At 43.8% G+C, this 20,016-nt stretch overlaps 2 protein-coding genes across 2 annotated transcripts; one reads left to right on the top strand and one right to left on the bottom strand.

The window, feature by feature from the left end:
- Positions 1–379: 379 nt before the first annotated feature.
- LOC142682184 (vitelline membrane outer layer protein 1 homolog) lies at positions 380–7,379 on the bottom strand. The gene is made up of 3 exons (XM_075847308.1): positions 7,230–7,379; positions 1,812–1,924; positions 380–668 (listed from the first exon to the last, which is right to left on the bottom strand). The coding sequence occupies exons 1-3, from the start codon at positions 7,377–7,379 to the stop codon at positions 380–382; spliced, it is 552 nt and encodes a 183-aa protein (XP_075703423.1).
- Positions 7,380–11,809: 4,430 nt separating this feature from the next.
- On the top strand, positions 11,810–13,136 carry LOC142682179 (uncharacterized). The gene is made up of 2 exons (XM_075847304.1): positions 11,810–11,824; positions 12,321–13,136. Exons 1-2 carry the CDS (start codon positions 11,810–11,812, stop codon positions 13,134–13,136), a joined length of 831 nt encoding a protein of 276 aa, XP_075703419.1.
- The last annotated feature ends 6,880 nt before the right edge of the window (positions 13,137–20,016 follow it).

Below are 20,016 nucleotides of genomic sequence, written 5' to 3'. Positions count from 1 at the left end.
TTTATCATTGTGTTTTTGGGCACTACATGGTCAACCATAAGGCGGAGGCGTTTATAGAGCTTACTACCCAGCGGCATCATCCAACCTCAGGAAGGCCCTGGCTGCAAAGGGACTGGCACCATATTATGGATAATTCTGTATGACGGGGATAATGGTACATGTCGTTCTGCATTATAGTGATTACTATGCTGACCCTATAGGGGGCGTCACAGGTGCTATGTGGCACAGTACAACATATGATAGTTTAATAAGAAAAAAAAAATGTACATGTCTCTTTAGTAATGGTAAGTTTATTTTTTTGTCAGGTCACCTTATATGTATTACCAACATTTATAGGAATTTTATCTAATTCGGTTTGTGGCTGGTGAAAGGTGAAGAATTAACAACATTCAAGCTGGATATCATTGAGAGCGGTGTCATCTCCCAATCCTTGTGATCCTTCTACTTTGGTTTTGACACCACAACTACCATCTGCACAAACTCCACTCCATCCTCCGTAAACTCCCCAGGGCATTCCCTTTCCAATTAGAGTGGTGGAATCTGAACATTGCATCCTTACGTTGTTGGCGGCCGTGTCATCATCAAGACCCCGTATTGGCTCAACTTGTAAGGAAAAGCTTTTGAGATTCCCCTTAGGACACCAAGATATGCTAGTCCAGTTCCCCCACCTATGGAGAAAAGATAATTATTTAGAAAACTGTCCTTCCTTGTGGTCCCTAGAGGAGAAAAGCCACCAAACATTGACCATACGAGGTGGTGGCCACAGGACATGGGTCCAGCAACCAGATCTATTCTACTCAACACAACTCAATCTACGTCCTTCTTCTCTAGTGACTAAAATGATGACAATGAGGATAAGATTTGGGCCAAATAGGTGATGCTGGTTGAGAAGAAAACTGAGTAGAAGACGGCCAGAAGATGCATGAAAAGATCAAGAAGAAGACCGAAAAGAAGATTGACAAGGAGAATATGGGACACAATGGGCACTCAACAGTAAAGGAGAATACATTGAAATGGGACAGATAAATGAAACTTTATCCGATAGCCTCCATCCTGTTGCACAACTACAACTACCAGCATGCAGCTGTCAGCAAATACTGGGTGCTGTAGTTTTACAACAACTGGAAGACCATAGGTTGGAGACCAACGCTCTCGCCAGGGCTTCCATTCCTAGAGGGAGGTTCAGTGGTGCTATCTACAGGGGGGGGCGGGCGGTGGTGCTATCTACAGGGAGGGGTGTTGCACTATCTACAGGGGGGTGCTATCTACAGGGAGTGGTGTTGCACTATCTACAGGGGGTGCTATCTAAAGGAAAGGGGGTGCTGCTATCTACAGGGAGGGGGTGCTATCTATAGGGAAGGATGTGGCGCTATCTACAGGGGTGTGTATTCTGTCATCTCAAAGCCCCTAATGTCACTGTCCATATATGAATAATGACGTCAAGGGCTTTCCCAAGACAGGAGTCTCCGACCAGTGCACTTGTGAATCTCTACCTGGAGACTCCATTGGAGAGAGATCCGTCAGACAGGAAAGTACCAACCTTTAAATATGTGACAAATGCACGGGGCATCGGCAGTTGGAACGTGTATATATAGCCGTATGGCTGATGTGAGGGGGTTACATTTACATATATAATACAAATCCTCATTGGACACTGGATCAGGTATGGCACTACTTATGTTCTACGCTGAATTATTAGGATTTCTGGAGTGTTGGTTGCCAGATTAGAGATATTTTATTGTATCATGTAATTTGGCACTTTCTCTAATCACGTGACTCCCGAGACAGAATCTGTTACCAGTCGAACTTACTCGGAAACTGTCGAGGTGATCGTGTTTATGGGAGTTCTGCTTCCAGGCTCACAACAATATAGTTTGATTCCATTCAGCGCTGTATCATCTAAAGGTCCCTGAAAACTCTCCACCTAAAAATAGAGACATCTCATGAGGTTTCGGGGCATCTAAAAAATTCCTATACCTTACTATTAAAATACAGGGCACATATTTCCATACCTGTAATCATAAAGAACAACACAATGCAAAAAATTCTAAATCACTTTATTGATTTATAAAAAATACAAAGTACAAAATAACATCTCAATATCATGTGTGAGCAAAACACGAGGCACAAAGACACCACCCAAACAGTAAAAACCCCAAAAGTTAACAGCGGCCCAACCACTATATAGTAGTAATAGTGATACTGTAAAACCAGATATATAGAACAACTGTATATAGAAATCACTGAAAAAATAAAGTGTAAAAATACTAAAAACAATGCAAAAAGATCTCAATTGGGGCAGATTTACTAAATATGTAGGAAAAGAGGGAAAGATTTGGTAGCTAGTATAACATAAGTTAAAATATAACCTTTATTAGGTTTGCATAAAAAAAAAAAAAAGAGTACGTAAGGGTAAATTCGTAGCCTCAGAGAGTGTAAGTTGGATATCCCCCGTTATTGAAGCCAGGATGTCTATTCATCACTGCCGACACTTCTCTAACGTTTAGTGTTGGAGTTAAAGAGGCTCTGTCACCAGATTTTGCAGCCCCTATCTGCTATTGCAGCAGATAGGCGCTGCAATGTAGATTACAGTAACGTTTTTATTTTTAAAAAACGAGCATTTTTGGCCAAGTTATGACCATTTTTGTAGTTATGCAAATGAGGCTTGCACAAGTCCAAGTGGGTGTGTTTAAAAGTAAAAGTCCAAGTGGGCGTGTATTATGTGCGTACATCGGGGCGTTTTTAATACTTTTACTAGCTGGGCGCTCTGATGAGAAGTAACATCCTCTTCTCTTCAGAACGCCCAGCTTGTGACAGTGCAGATCTGTGACGTCACTCACAGGTCCTGCATCGTGTCGGCCACATCGGCACCAGAGGCTACAGTTGATTCTGCAGCAGCATCAGCGTTTGCAGGTAAGTTGATCTTACCTGCAAACGCTGATGCTGCTGCAGAATCAACTGTAGCCTCTGGTGCCGATGTGGCCGTCACGATGCAGGACCTGTGAGTGACGTCACAGATCTGCACTGTCAGAAGCTGGGCGTTCTGAAGAGAAGAGGATGTTACTTCTCTTCAAAGCGCCCAGCTAGTAAAAGTATTAAAAACGCCCCGATGTACGCACCTAATACACGCCCACTTGGACTTTTACTTTTAAACACACCCACTTGGACTTTTGCAAGCCTCATTTGCATAACTACGAAAATGGTCATAACTTGGCCAAAAATGCTCGTTTTTTTAAAATAAAAACGTTACTGTAATCTACATTGCAGCGCCTATCTGCTGCAATAGCAGATAGGGGTTGCAAAATCTGGTGACAGAGCCTCTTTAATGACAGCAAGCGTAATCTCGCGAGATCATGCTGTAAATCACGCTTGCTGTCATTAACTCCCACACTAAACATTACAGCGCCGATCACATCACATACAAGATAGGCCACTTATAATGTGGTGACGGAGCCTATTTAATAACACCCTGTGTGTCACAATAACAACCCACTGGACAATTGGAGTTCCAATATTGGAAGGAACTATATTTGAAATTGTTCTAGTGGGTTTTGAGGGATATGAACAGACAGTATCAAGTATTAATATGACTATCAGTGTTATTATGTGATAGTCATGTTAGATGGTTGTGCAAAAAACAGAGTTGGCTCAATATTGACAGTAGTTAGAATGGCATGTATGAATGCCAGCGTTCTCCCTAATGCTCACTTGAATGAGCGTGATTCTTATGAACTATATCATTGCACAGTTAACAAGTACATGTATCATAGTTCACAATGAGCAAAATACGGTACTGCCTCCTTATTGTAATATTGATCCGGTCACTGTATTAAGTGAACCGGATGAAGGAGTCGCTAACCAAACAGATGTATAGTCCAGTATGAGTGGCTGATGTAAGCGCCGCTCAGCTGGACTATACCGTGAGTCCGGTCACTAATTCAGTGAACCGGACAAGGGAAACACTGACAGGGAAGACCAGCGTGGGCGGCTGTGTCGGAGTCACCCAGCTGGGCTATGCCGTCAATCCGGTCACTGGGTTCAGTGAACCAGACAGGGGAGACAGAGGAGACCAGAGTGTGCGGCTATGCTGTATGCCACCCCGCTGGGCTGTAATGTCTGTCGGGTCACTAGTCGGAGTGAACAGGATGTGTAAGACGCTATCCGTGGAGACCAGCATACAGCTGTAGAGGTGTCGCTGTGCTGGGCTGCACCGTCGATCCGGTCCCTGCATTCAGTGGACCAGATGAGTGCAGAGTCAAAAATAATCCCCCGGAATAAACTTGCCCTACCTAACAGTCGGGTTAGTCCCGACGCGCGTTTCGCCGAGTATATCGGCTTCTTCTACGAGCGGGGACGCCGTGTCAATGGACAACTTTTATTGGCCATTTGTGAATGATAGTCACTGGCCTATCACGGCGCTTATAAGTAGATTGGCAGATCAAATAGTCAAGCTTAGATGAAGAGCTCTACGTGAGTGAGGATAGGGTATCAACATATTGAGTGACTGGTGCCCTGATGTCTTTTTTATGCATACCTAATAAAGGTTATATTTTTTTACTAGCTACCCAATCTTTCCCTCTTTTCCTACATATTTTGCATGACTTTTGGTGGTGTACACCAGGTAAAACATTTTCAATTACTTAGTACTACCACTATTCCGGGCAGATTTACTAAGAAACGCACCACATTTATCCTTTTTCGTTTTCTCCCTCTCATTTTTAATTAGCTTAATTTGCCTCAGAAGTTTAAGACAGATTTTTGGCACATTTTGGTGCATTTAAGCCCGCCCTTTCTAAACTAGTGTCTAGAGAGATGCAAACATCTGTTCTAAAATGGTAAATTGCACCAAAGTGACCCAAATTGTGTCACATTTTTCAAAACCATTCTAGGCACAGACACATAAGTAAATCTGCCCCAATGTGTCTGGATGAAAAACAACCCTTTAAAGCCCCAATGTGCTAAAGGGTGTGTAAAGTCAACGCACAAAAATCAGCAAAAACATCTTAAATAAACCCAGAAATTATCCTTAGAGTCCATGAGGAGGTAAAACCACGATATCCAAACAGCAGGAGCCGAACATAAAACCACCTGAGGCGCGTTTCGCCTTCAACAGACTTTGTCCAGAAGCTGTACATGAGTAAGAGAGAGTCCGGTTTAATAAAGCAATGGTGGCCAAGCAAGAATCTCATTGCACACCTGTATAGTGTTTGGCGTTACCTGGGTGATGTTATGTCAATGGCACATGGTCGCCGTTTAGGCTTCAGTCACATCTGCCTCGGACTCCGTTCATGGGTTCCGTCACACCTTTCCATCAGGGGAAACCATAGTTTTCCTTTTTCATCACCATTGATTTCAAATGTGACTGAACCGGTGCAAATTATTTCTGTTTATCACCGTTGTGTAAGGGTTCCATTGTTTTGACGGAATGAATAGCACATTCGACTACGGTATTGATTTTTTTGTTGATTTAACTTAGCTGCGTTGCAGGTCTGGCAAGGAATGTTTGGTTTGCTGACTATCTCTAAATTTTAGGCACTAGGACGCAGAGCACGTTGCTGTTTTACAGGTTGAGCTTAGCACCAGGGCGGAGCTTAGCACAAAAACTTGGAGTAACTTCAGTCAGTATTATAAAATATTAAAAAAGATTATTCACCTTCTAAATTCCCCTGTCCCTACAGTGCCAACGTTTGCATTGTCCCCGCCGCTCCTGCGTTAATGCCGCATACATTATTCACGTGACCACAGCAGCCAATTGAGGCTCGTAATTGACCAATGGGACGTCGGCGCTAGAGGGGCAAGGAAGTGTAAGAGCTGAGTCATTTTTAAAAAAAATGTTATAACATTTTTTTAGTTGAGTCTGACTTCTGATTAGGGGTCTGGAGTTACAGAAGGCACTGTGTGTGGCACTATCTGCAGGTGACACTGTGTGGTGTAATATCTTCAGATGGCGCTGTGTGGGGCATTTTCCACAGACTACATTTTGTGTGGCATTGTTTACAGGGTACACTTTGTGTGGCACTTTCTATAAGGGGCACCGTATGCGGCACTGTGTGCGTCACTTTCTACAGGGGGCGCTGTATCACACTGTCTACAGGGGACACTGTGTGTGAGACTGTCGACAGGGGGCATTGTGTGTCGCAACTAAAAATGACTCAGCTCTTTAACTTCCTTGCCCCTCTAGCGCTGACGTCCCATTGGTCAATTACGAGCCTCAATTGGCTGCTGTGGTCACGTGAATAATGTATGCGGCATTAATGCTGCAGGAGCGGCGGGGACCATGCAAACGTTGGCAATGTAGGGACAGGGGAATTTAAAAGGTGAATAATCTTTTTTAATATTTTATAATACTGACTGAAGTTACTCCAAGTACTGTGAGTGGCACTGTCTACAGAGGCACTATGTGTGGCACTATTTGTATGGGGCAAAGCCTATGTTACTATTTTCATGTGGTACTGTGTGTGTGAGCCAATAGTTTTTAAGAGGCAGTGTGGGGTGGGGATCCGCTCAACATTCACCTAAAGGCATTAAAACTCCAATTGTAAAAACACTCTCCGTGTGAAGCTACTGCCCCAAACCACAACGCCTTTTTATGCATGTTAACAGGGCCATTATTTTTGGGTTGGAAATGTAGCAACCCTACTGAGGAGGCTGCTGTCAAAGACGGACACGTCAGCTATACTGGGCCGCAACACAAAGAGGAAGCTGCATGTTTCCAAAAGCAAGAAAGCCTGACGGAGTGTCTGACTGCAATCTAGGCAGTGACCAAAGTACAGAGAGAGAGAGAGAGGAAGGGCCCACCAGATAAAGACTGGAACTGAGGAGCCTAGAAGAGAATTGTCAGAACCGAGCTAGGCTGCATTCATCGTTGTGCCTGTAGTGGCAGCAAGTCCTAGAAAAGAGCAGTGGGTGGGGTGGCAGTAAAGGAAACATTCAAGCGAGTCAGAAAGATGAGTACCTGCCGTGACCAGCATAGTGCAAGACTTCGGGAAGAGCGGGTCCCAAATAAGAGCTGTAAAGGCTTGTGAATCAGCAGGTTGCTCCTGGGGAACCAGTCCTCACAGGCCACCTAGGAAATGATGGTGCCAGGAAATTGATTTGGAAGAATGAAAGTCCTCATAGACATAGCTTCATGTAAGAGTACAAATATGAAAGGCAGAAGATTACCTCCAACAGAAAAACGGCAAAAACATTATAGAAAATGAATCTCATAAGACAGAAAGTTGACATACCTTCAAGCTGAAGCCTCTGGCACTGGTCCCAGGAGCACATCTCTCTACAGTTCCCCAATCACCCCAAGGCCCACCATTATCAACTGTAATAAACAGACTATTAGTCAGTGTTGCTTGTATGAGAACAAAAGCTGCAACTAAGGTCACCATCTTCTGAAAAGGGAAGAAGATCTCCTTAAGTAATGGTTCTAAGAATTCAGCCTGTATTTATAGCCCTGAACTCCTATTGTTACATTTCACGTGAGATAGATGGATGGTTTCACCATTTAAGGTCCTCATGACTTAGATGTAAATCTGAAATCCACAAACAAAGAGTAGAGGATCAGCAGGCAAACATCTCACAATAGGAGACGTGGAATCTATTTTAAATCTAGGGTCAAGTATGAGTAATATAGTTGGAAACACAATGGGGAAAATTGCCTCTAGGACATCAAAGGTATCTGCATCCTGCATGACTGGATTTTGGGAGAGAGAACCCTCTCCTTATGTTTGTATAGAAAATGTCATTCGGGTTTGGATGAAGATGAAATGTGAACCAGGTCTTTGTTATATGTTGGGTAGCTTTGACACTCCTGATCCATGACCGTCAGTGCCACCAGCCGTCATCGCATTGAGTTTCACAATGGGGCTGGCATGTGAAGAGCGCACGGAGAACTAGACGCCATTTCTAAGACGGCTTCACTGCAAGGTCTAGTTGGAGATACTGATCCTAGGCTTGTGTTAACGCTGCTTCAGAATTGTATTTTAACTCCTTATTCGCATGTTTGACCCTTCTTCTGCTTTACTCCCTACTGTACTTCATTCAAGATCCTGCTTGAACATCATTATTAAATTCTGGCTCATCTTACTACTCTCCTGAAATATCCCCTATTATCTAGCATACAAATGGCGTAACTATATGGTCACAGTGGTCGAGTAGTTCCGCATCATATCGGACTTACTGTAGTAACTGAGGCCCGTGCAGTTTGCATTACGTGAGACTACATGAGCCACATTTACTATAATAACTCCACCAATAAATCATTTTACTATTTATTCAGGGATATTCTAAATGAATTTTGGGTCTGGCATCTGAATATGGCATGAGATGAAGCAGCCATTATTAATAGAATCATATAGAATCAGACCAAAAAAACTCTATATCCCTCTATATGAAAGCATTTGCATGCGGGGTACAGTAGGGCCCCATAGAGTACTATGGGAGTCATATAACAACTCAAAGTTGAACAGACCAAGTGGAATTTGGTGCGGTGGCATTTGCAGATGGTGCGACAGCGACCTGACCCAGACTGGAAATGGGGCCAGTGCGTCTGAGCAACAAACGGGGCACATTTAAAGGGGGACAATGGATAACAGATGGTTAATCTTACCATCCTCGCTCCCAGACTTCCTTGCAGCTCCGGGAGGCACCACATTGGGTCCTGACGCTGTCTAGCGTGAAGATGTGGTGTTAAGTGGCGCATGATGCGTCCTGACATCCTTGGCGTTAGTACCCAGCATTCGGCAGTGTCAAGAGCTGAAGAAGACTTCGGAAGTGAGAAGGGTAACTAGAGTGTGGTCTGGGGGTCTAAATGCAATTTTTATTTAGTCTGAGGTTTGAATTAATATATGGGTCTGGTCTGGGGTCTAAATTTATTTAAGGGTCATGTGTCTGAATAAATGCTGAGGTCCAGACTGGGGTCAAAATTCATATATGGGTCTGGTTTAGCGTAATAATTTTGGGTCTGTTCTGGGGTCTGTATTACTTTAGTGGTCTGATCGAAGGTCTGAAGAAGAATAATAATAATAATAATAATAATCTTTATAGCGCCGGCAGCAATTTACAATTCAGGGGGTACATTGTACAGACAATATCAGACATTACATATTGACGCAACCAATTTACAATTCAAACACTAGGAGTGAGGACCCTGCTCGCAAGAGCTTACAATCAATGAGAAAATAGGGGAGACACAAAACGTAAAAAGTTCTTGTTCAGTACAATGGTCCGGCCATCTTTTATACTTATGAGGTGATAACATAAATCTGCATAAGCCGGTCGCCAGCCAGTATCTGTGTATGACAGGCAAGAAGTGCATTATGGTGCATGGAGTGGGGGGATACTGATTAATGAGGGGGTTAGTCATGACTAATATAAAAGGAGAGACAAGGAAAAGAGTCAGATTAGGGAATGTTATAGGCCTGTCTAAAAATATGTGTTTCCAGGGCACGTTTAAAACTGTGGATATTGGGAATTAATCTGATTGTCTGGGGTAACGCATTCCAGAGGACCGATGCAGCACGAGAGAAATCCTGGAGACGGGAGTGGGAGGTTCGGATTATGGTGGATGTTAATCTAAGGTCGTTGGCAGAAGGTACAGTGCGAGTAGGGTGGTAGACAGAGATGAGGGAGGAGATGTAAGATGATGCAGCACTGTGGAGAGCTTTGTGGGTGAGAGTAATAAGTTTGAATTCAGTTCTGAAGGATATGGGCAACCAGTACCGCGACTGGCACAGGGTAGAGGCATTGGTGTAGCGGTTGGTCAGAAAGATGCGCCTGGCCCCTGAATTAAGGATAGATTGGAGAGGGGAGATAAATACCAAATCAGTAAGCAAAGGGTAATCCAGAAACAAGCCGAAGTCCAGTTCAAAAAAGTCCAAATAGTCAAAGATACAGGGTATAGTCAGGAGCTTGATCAAACACATGCAAACAAGGAGAATCACAAGCAAGGAAGACCGAACTAAACTACATTTAAATACTCTTTCCTTCAATCTGATAGGAAGAAAGACAGAGAAGTGAGATAGGCTCTGCAACTAAAACCAGAACCGCCCAGAAGCTAGACTAGTAGTCATGGCAATCTTAACCCGTTAGTGACTGCCAATACGCCTTTTCACGTCGGTCACTAACGGGCTTTATTCTGATGCATATGCCTTTTTACGGCACTGCATCAGGATAAAGTAAACAGAGCAGGGAGCCGTCAAATCTCCGGCAGCTGAGGGCTGGGGGCATCTCTGCTCTGCCGTGTGAGATCGATATTAGTATCGATCTCACCCGTTTAACCCCTTAGATGCGGTGCACAATAGCGTGCACCGCATCTGAGTGGTTTTGGAGAGAGGAAGGGAGCTCCATCTCTCCCCCACCAACACCCGGCGATAAGATCGCCGAGTGTCTGTGTCGCCAATGGCAGGTCTGCCTGGAGCGAATGCCTGCTAGATCATGCCGGAGCGTTGGCCTTTCCCGGGAGCGTTGGCCAAGGAGGTCAGTCCAGCCAGGCCGGGCAAGGTTCAGGGGCAAAATTGGGATTCTGCTGGCAATTTAACGATGGCCAGTGTAAGTTCGGGGCCACGTGTAAGTTCAAGCACGTGTGTTCAGAATGTAATGGTTCATCCCACGGGGCTTCAAAATGTATGCGAAAAAGCGGTCAGGGAACCAGCCCTCCTCGGCTGGTCAAGGGGTTGTCGCCGGTGAGGGTGGAAAGGATGGTCCCGTATTTAAATGAGTATCCGGATACGGTTGCGGCCAAGTTAATTTATGAAGGTTTTTGTGTTGGTTTCATTATTCCTCCGCCTCCGTATGAGGTTCCGGTGACGCGGCGCAATCTTAAGTCGGCTTACTTGCATGCCGAGGTCGTGTCGGAAAAACTGTTTAAAGAAGTTTCGTTGGGTCGCATGGCGGGGCCGTTTGTTGACCCGCCAATAAAGGATTTAGTGGTGTCCCCATTGGGTATTGTGCCGAAGCGTGAGCCTAAAAAATTTCGTTTAATTCAGCACTTATCGTTTCCCAAGGGTTCGTCGGTGAATGACGGGATTGATCACGAGTTGTGCTCCGTAGTGTATACATCATTCGACAATGCGGTGGGACTGGTTCACGCGGCGGGGCTCGGCGCGCTGTTAGCAAAAACCGACATAGAGGCTGCTTTCCGGTTGTTGCCGGTTCATCCAGAGAGCCAACGGTTGTTGGGTTGTTTTTGGAATGGGGCTTTTTATGTGGATAGGTGTCTTCCGATAGGGTGTTCCCTTTCTTACGCGTATTTCGAGGCATTTAGTAGCTTCGTGGAATGGGTAACGAGGGGAGTAGCTGGGATCTACTCTTTGATTCATTACTTGGATGATTTTTTGTGCGTCGGCCATGGGGGGTTTGCCTATTTGCGGTAATTTGCTTCACTCATTGCAGACGGTGGCGAGGGATTTTGGGATCCCTTTGGCGCCAGAAAAGACTGAGGGCCCGGTATCCACCATTTGTTTTTTAGGAATTGAAATTGATTCAGTGGCAATGGAGTGTCGTCTTCCTGCGGATAAGCTAAGGTCATTGAGTCAGGAGGTACGTCGGGCTTGTAGGTTGAGAAAAATGACGTTGCGTGATCTCCAGTCGCTGCTGGGGAAGTTGAATTTCGCTTGCCGGATTATGCCGATGGGGAGGGTCTTTAGTAGACGTTTGGCGGCTGCAACGGCGGGGGTTCGTGCGCCACATCACTTTGTGCGGCTCAAGGAAGAGCACCGGGCTGATCTGCAGGTCTGGGACGATTTTCTGGGTCAGTATAATGGCCGCTCGCTATGGATGGCTCCAGCGCAGGATACGAGCGACTTAAATTTTTTTACGGATGCGGCTGGAGCAGGTGGGTTTGGAGCGTACGGGGGTGGTCCTTGGTGTGTGGGTAGCTGGCCGGCTAGCTGGGTGTCCAGTGGACTCACGCGGAATCTGGCCCTGCTCGAGCTGTTCCCTATCATGGTGGCGGCAACCATTTGGGGGGACAGGCTCACGGATAAGAAGGTCCGTTTCTACTGCGACAACATGGGGGTGGTGCTGGCCATTAATAACATCACTGCATCCTCTCCTCCGGTAGTTCAGTTGTTGCGACATTTAGTTTTGGTGTGTTTGTCTTTGAACGCGTGGGTGGTGGCGGTGCATGTGCCGGGGGTACGGAATTGTATCGCTGATGCTCTTTCTCGCTCGCAGTGGGATCGATTTCGTCAATTGGCACCGGGAGCGGAGCGTCTCGGTTTGGCTTGTCCGGAATATCTCTGGGATCTGGTTTCGGTCCCGTAGAGCGATTGGTGGAAAGGTCATTGGCACGTACGACATGGAGTGCTTATTCTGCTTGTTGGAAGCAGTGGGATGAGTGGGTAAGAGAGTTGGGTAACGTCAGCACGGATCAAGACAGGTTGGTGGCACTTTTGTACTGGTTGGGGGACGCCTGGGAGGCGGGGTTTTCGTTGGCAAAGGTCAATCGTTTCATTTCTGCGTTGGCTTTTGGTTTTAAGTTGCGTGGCTTTCGGGGTGTGTCTAAGGAGTTTCTAGTGGGACAGGCTTTAAAGGGTCTGCGTCGAGGTAGGGTCGAAGCGGATTGTAGAAGGCCCGTATCGTTTTCTCTCCTTATCTCTTTGAGGGTATCGCTAGAGTCTGTCTGTCGTTCTTCATCCGAGGTTGTGTTATTTCGGTTAGCATTTTCCTTAGCTTTTTTTGGGGCACTTAGAATTGGCGAGTTGGTTTCACCTAGTACCAAGCGGGCAGGGGGGTTGAGACTGGAGGAGGTGAGTCTATATGGGGATAGACTCGAGGTATGGTTGCGGCGGTCAAAAACTGACCAACTGGGTAAAGGTAAGCGGATAGTTTTGTTTGTCCTCCCGGGATCGGCGATGTGTCCGGTCGCTTGCATGCATGCTTTTAAACCACTGGAGGGGTCGCCCGAGTTGCCGTTGCTATGTCACGAGGATTGGTCATTCTTGTCCAGATATCAATTTGGCGCAGTATTTAAAAAATGCTTGGCGGCGGTCGGCGTCGCGACGGGCCCTTACTCATTTCATTCCTTCAGGATTGGCGCAGCAACCGAGGTGGGGCGCTGGGGGCTGGATGACGAGGGGGTGCGGCGCATTGGCCTTTGGGAGTCCAACAGGTTTAGGTCCTACGTGCGCCCCCATTTGTTATGAGTCATGTTGTTACTGGGTGAAAAAGTTTGTGTGCTTGTATTTAACTTTCTTTTACGTTTCAGATCAGCTTCCGTGTCTTGTGTTGTTGTTGGGCCACTCTTACGTGCATTGGGGTGCTTTGAGGGCGGACGTCCGCCCTGACGGTCGCCAGCTGCGCATTCCGCGGCAGGACGCGGTTTTGCATTGGCTGGGATTTAGAGGTATGTTGTGGAGCAGGGTGTTAGCGGAATTCCAGACATACTTTCGGCTGGATAGGGTTCCAGAAGTCTTGGTGTTGCACGTGGGGGGAAATGATTTGGGGGTTCGCCCCTTTCGTGAGTTGGTGCGGGATATCAAACACGATATGTTGTGTTTGTGGGTTTCTTATCCCGGCTTAGTGATAGTGTGGTCTGATATTGTTCCGAGGAAGCATTGGCGGCTGGCTAGGTCAGTGGAGAGGGTCAATAAGGCTCGCATCAAAGTGAATCGGGCGGTGTCCCGTTTTGTGGCCAAGAATGGGGGCATTTGTGTGCGGCACAGGGATTTGGAGTCAGGAGTGGGTAACTACTGGAGGAGTGATGGGGTTCATCTGACCGAGGTTGGGATTGATCTGTGGAGTCTGGCAATAGCGGAAGGAATTGAAAGGGCGGTGGTGGTGTGGCGGAACTCACAGGCTTAAGGTGGTCAAGGCCTGTTTCGCTGTGGCGGGGGGAGTCCTTGAGGTCGGTCAGTACGAAGTGGTGGGGGGGTCGCATCAGGGGTATGCGTCCCCCAAAAAAGGTACATGGTTTGAAGACTTCATAGGGTGTTATCCCTTTGAAGTGGTCTTCTGGTGGTTGGAGCCATCTGCAGAGGTGAGCGGTGCCTCCGACCTGGTTCACGGCTGGAGGTAATGTGTTGGTGGTGTTGCAGATGGCTAACTCGAGGTAAAAAAGGAATATCTGAAAATGGCTTCAAGGACTTCCCCTGCTCGGATTAATGTTAACGTTAATTGTTATTTATGATTCTGACCCATGTTGGGTCATGTGAATTATCTGGAGGAATCCTCTGGTTGGATTCCTAATTAGTTATCCGAATGTTTCGGATCAAAATTGCATTTTATAAAACTGTGAAAATTAATAAACGGCTGCTGTGGCCATTTCACATCCAACCTCGGTGTCACGTGTCTTTCCTCAAAAGGTAGGGGTTGGGGTAAAAGAGGGGATAAAGTGAGGGTTCAATAACACATGACTCTACTTAGGCAAGTCATGTATTAGTGCAGAGGTGATATCACAGGTAGAGGCATATAATTGGGTGTCATCAGCGTAGAGAGTTACAAGGAAAAACTAATTTGCAATGGAGCAAAAAAGAGGGAAGTACCCTTGTTCCCAGCCGGATATAGAGATATGTATATATTAAAATATAACTTTTATTAGGTATGAATTAAACAGACAGACAAGCAGGTAATTAAACCATAACAAACAATGTTTACAAATTAGGCAATGCTGACTGACAGTTGTTAGTTTTGCATCACTCGGATGCAATCAGTGAGATGGAGCAATTCCTATGTCCGTGTGTTCCAACAGCGTCTGCAGTATACTGTGGCACACGGATCAGTAACATCAGTAGTTTACTGTCAGTTAGGCATTAGAATTAAAATTAGAACGAAGCCCCCCCGACATGTTTCGCTACGTCAGTAGCGTCCTCAGGGGTACATATGGGACATCTGACAGCGTGTTCCTGATCCGCCCCTCTTAAGCCCTCGGTTCGCCATGACAGTGGGCGTATGATCATTAAGACCCAATCAGATGAGGCCACACAACCTGGCCCTCATATGTGAGACGGACAGGTGTGAGAGCCAATAGGTGTTTGCAATAGACTGCACCAATCCAGACGGAAGGGCACGCGCCTGTTGTCACAACAGCCATGACTAAGGACGCATGAGACGTCTGAAACGCGTAGGCTCTCTCTTGGATTGATATCCGTTCTTGGACACCAGGATTCCAACTCAAGGATCCTTTTTAACAAAGACCAAATAAAACTTGGAAACAGTTTCCATTTTATTGAAAACTAGCGCTGGATCCAACTTCCTCTACCTTTGCTGTACATACAACGTGTGCCGACACGAGATTCCGTGCGCTATCAACGATACAAATTTACGTATCAGGTGAGCTGGAGGATTCCTCCCCCCCCTTCTTTTTTCTAAGAGAAAAGACATGTTAGGGAAGTCAGTGGGAAGCAATAAATATACAGTGTGAACATTATATCCGCGCTGCTTGCAAAGAAACAAATGGGATACATGACTAAGGCGAGATCGCAACAGTGAGGCAAAAGAAGTGAAAGGACAAATTATAATGAATAATTGATGTGAAATAATAAGACACTGTAGGATATGTGATCATTTTAATAACATGTGAATGAATCGTGAGAATGATAGAAAAGGATAAGTATGAATGATAATATCACAATATAATGAATACATTGGAGTGCTGAATGATGGGTGGGACATTGGACTACATATTTATACTAAGAGGTGTAAGAGGAAATGAAAGGATATAAAGAAAGATTAGAAATATATTTACAGCGAAATGCTGCCATGTAATTCTGTGTAATGAATCAAAGTACAATGCTGGCAGTAGATCAAAAGGGGGATATGTATGGCAGCTGAATAAGGGTCAAATGAGCTAAGATGTGAAGATAGGGGGTAAAAGAGGGATAGTTAGTCCTAAAATATATAACCAGGACTGTAGTTAAGGTACATCATATGGATATTGATGTTAGGGAGCAGTACCCTTGTTGTTATGTCTTTTATATGTAGATATCTAGATTAATTTATATTTAAATGTATATTTTAGTCACACATGAGTCATATATTGAGGAAATAAGGATACTCAAAGTTTCCGCAAATAGAGGAGGGAATATCCCATTCTGAAGTGTCGTCCCTCCTTTTTAGAGGAAGGCAGCATAGGTAAAACCCTCGTTGAGACCAAAGGGGCTCAAGAAGTTCAACCTGTGAATCCACCGAGCTTCCTCTTGAAGGAGTTTCTTGTCAAGGTTGCCAGCTCTGGGGCCCAACTTTAGTTGGGTGATCCCCCAGATCTGGAGATTTTTTATATTCCCATTATGTATGGATCTGATGTGTCTGGAAAGTGGAGTGTCATCACAATTATTTATAGTGCTTATATGTTTTGAGATCCGTCTTCTTAATTGCTGTATAGTTTTGCCCACATACAGTTTAGGACAGGGACATCGTATTGCGTAGACAACTCCACTGCTTTGGTAATTGATGAATTGTCTAATGGTAAAAGAATTACCATCAACAGGATTAGTGAAAGACTTGGTAGTTGGCATAAGAGGACAGAATGAGCACCTACCACATGGATGGGAACCCTTTATAGGGGGGGGAGCCACGTGCTCTTTAAGATAGATGGTTTCGAGTAGTGACTATGCACAAGGAACTCTCTAAGATTTTTGCCCCTTCGGTAGGTAACACTGGGTGTGCTGGAAATTATGCTCATAAGATCAGGGTCAGCTTGGAGGATGGGCCAGTGCTTTTGGAGTATTTTAAATATCTGAGGGGAACACACATCGAAGTTTCCTATACATCTGATAACAGATGTTGATGTTGTCTTATTCTTCCTTTTTCCATGAAGCAATTCCTCTCTCGTAGTAGCCCTAGCCCTGGCATAGGCTCTATGTAGAGACTTTTTGGGATATCCGCGTGCACGAAATTTGAGATATAGTTTGTTACATTCAGATTGAAAGGATTTATCATCTGAGGAGTTACGCTTCGCTCTGAGATATTGCCCTATGGGAATGCCCTTTTTGAGGGCTGGAGGGTGAAAGCTTTCACAATGGAGAAAGTTATTAGTGGCGGTAGGCTTGCGATGAATGTCAGTATGGACACTGCCACCAGGATCCAAGGAAATCTTAAGTTCCAAGAAATTAATTTCTTGCTCATGTATATCATAGGTGAATTTCATACCAATGTCATTAACGTTGAGAATCTCCATAAAGTCCAGAAAGAGAGTCTTGTCCCCATCCCAAAAAATAAGAATGTCATCAATGTATCTGCCCCAAAATAAAATGTGACAGGTAAACCAACATAAATCTTCAGTGAAAACAAAGGTGTCTTCCCACCACCCTAAAAACAAATTTGCATATGTAGGTGCACAGGCTGTGCCCATGGCCGTGCCTTTTATCTGATGGTAAAATTTGCCGTCAAAGATGAAATAGTTGTGGGACAGAAGAAATTTAAGTAATGAAATAATAAATGCATTGTGTGCTTGGAACTGAATTCCTTTGGTACTCAAAAAGTGTTTAACAGCCGTTAAACCAAGGTCATGTCTAATGTTTGTATATAAAGACTCAACGTCAATGCTGGCTATTAAAGTGGTAGGTGTGACAGAGATTCCCTGGATTCTGGTGACAGTGTCCTTAGTGTCTCTGAGATACGAGGGTAATGCTGAAATGAAAGATACAAGCATCTCATCAACGTAAAGACTAATCCCCTGCGTGAGATTGTAATTCCCCGAAACTATAGGTCTGCCAGGTATAGGATGGACGCTTTATGGACTTTAGGCAGGGCATACAATGTTGATAGAGTGGGATTAGGATTAAACATCCTCTTAAACTCATCTTGGGTGATGAGGTTTTGAGTTTTTGGTTCAGTTAATAAGGAATGTAATTCAATAAGAAATTTATCGGTGGGATTCTTCTCCAACATAGTATAGGTAGATGTGTCATCTAAAAGTCTGTGGACCATATCCGTGTAGTCAGCCCTATACATAACAACAACATTTCCCCCCTTATCAGATGGCTTAATGATGATGGATTCATTCTTGTTGAGTACAACCAGCGCAATCTGCTCCATCCGACTGAGATTACCATAGATTTTTGATTTATTGTATTTTAGCTTATGTAAATCTGCACTGACCATTTTGACAAATATGTCTATATGACCATACTGGGAAAACGGCGGTATCATATGTGACTTGGGCCGAAAAGAAGAGAAAGGGCCAGTGGCCATAGTAGCTCCGAATTCGTTCTCATTGAGAAGTGCTTCCAAGTCAGTGAGGGTCCTCAGTTCATTAGGAGTAACAGATGTATTGTGGAAAGGATTAGCCTTAAAATGTTTATGTAAGGCCAACTTTCGCGCAAATAAATTGATGTCTTTAGTTCAGTTAAATTCATCATAGCCGGGGGTAGGGTTATAGGAAAGGCCTTTCTGTAGGAGTGCCATTTCATGAGGATTCAGTAGAGAGGATGAAATATTAAAAATCTGCATACCATCCTCACAATGAGTAGAGCCATCTGAATAAAAGGAGAATTGATGCAGCGCTGTGTCGGGGTAAAAAGGATACGTAGATCCCACTTTTATTGATAGTAGAAAATATATAAAATATGGAAGGAGACGCAGTCCCAGGATGATTGATGGTGCGGGCGAGTGCCCGAGCCTACGCGTTTCAAGCACAAGCCGTGCTCTTAATCATGGCAAGAAATGAAGTGGCCATGCATGTTTGCTTCGTCCAAATATACAACTGACAATGAAGGCAGAAGTGACTCCAGCTGTTTGCTGAAGTGGGAGTCAGTGGATAAGATTTAATCCTCCCAGTTCTGGAATGAATCAGGATAAATAAGGTATTGATATATATGTATATATATATATATATATATATATATATATATATATATATATATATATATATATATATATATATATATATATATAATGATTTAATTGAAAAATATACACAAAAACCACCGTCCCAGAAAATGTCTTGAAATATATCAGCGGCAAAAAGCAATTTGTAAATATTTGAATGAAAGATGAATAAACATTTTAAAACTAAAATCGGAATATGATGCAATTTATTATCTGCCGCAGTCTGAACATGAGCGAAGCAAAAACATGCATGGCTCAAAACTAATTTCTTGTTGCAAAAACAAACAGAATAAAAATGAATACATGAAAACATACGGAAATGTCAAGATACAAAACACTGATGAATCAAACAGTTATCCCCAACATGAATGTTGTCAATATATAGAATAAGTACTAATAGTATCGTGGAGCTGTATGAAACTATAGATATATCCTGACAAAGATTCCGAAACAAACAGCAGGTTTGTGAAATGGATTGAGTAAAAACAAGAGATCAAAAAAGAGAGAAGAAATATATATATATATTAATTTCTGTGAATAAATGTTATTTAATTAAAATTTTCTTTGTATGTATTTAAATATATTCATGTTTTTATCAATATTTGTGTTTTTATTTTTACATATTAATGTTTATATATAGATGAAAACTTTCTATTTGAGTGGTTGTGAATGGAGTATAACTTCCATGGTCGACCTGCCAAAAATCCTCCCGACGGACAGAAGAAAAGGAGAAGCAAACGAAATATCCCGACATCCCGTGTCTTCATGAGCGACTCTACGAATATATGTAAGTATGATATCCCTTTATTTTAATCCATACAGATATGTGATATTGTATTTTAGTGGGATAGTGCCAAGTTAGTTAAATCATTAGGAATGTGCATGCGACATGCAATCTAATAATGTCGGTTTGTTTGAAATGACATAAAATCTCAGTTATCATATAGATAACATAATTTTCTTATGGTTGGTGTTATTACTATAAAGGAAGTCTTATAGATAGTGAGTTATTGGGTCATATTCTACATTAATATGAACCGGTACTGGATCAATAGTGAAACATGAGTTCTTTTTTTAGGTTTAAGCCTAACGGAAAACGTGTTCTTAGATTATAGATCCAAAATTCTTCTCTCGTTAGCAAATGGTGTTACAGATTGCCCCCTCTAATGGACCCCCTGATCTTCTCTATGGCATATGTGCTAAAGGAATTGATACACCTATTGTGACAAGACACAAAAAGTTCATTAGGAGTAACAG

Source organism: Rhinoderma darwinii, assembly GCF_050947455.1.
Source record: "Rhinoderma darwinii isolate aRhiDar2 chromosome 3 unlocalized genomic scaffold, aRhiDar2.hap1 SUPER_3_unloc_11, whole genome shotgun sequence".
NCBI lineage: Eukaryota > Metazoa > Chordata > Amphibia > Anura > Rhinodermatidae > Rhinoderma > Rhinoderma darwinii.
The sequence above is the reverse complement of the archived record's forward strand: the minus strand, read 5'-3'. Positions and strand labels throughout refer to the sequence as shown.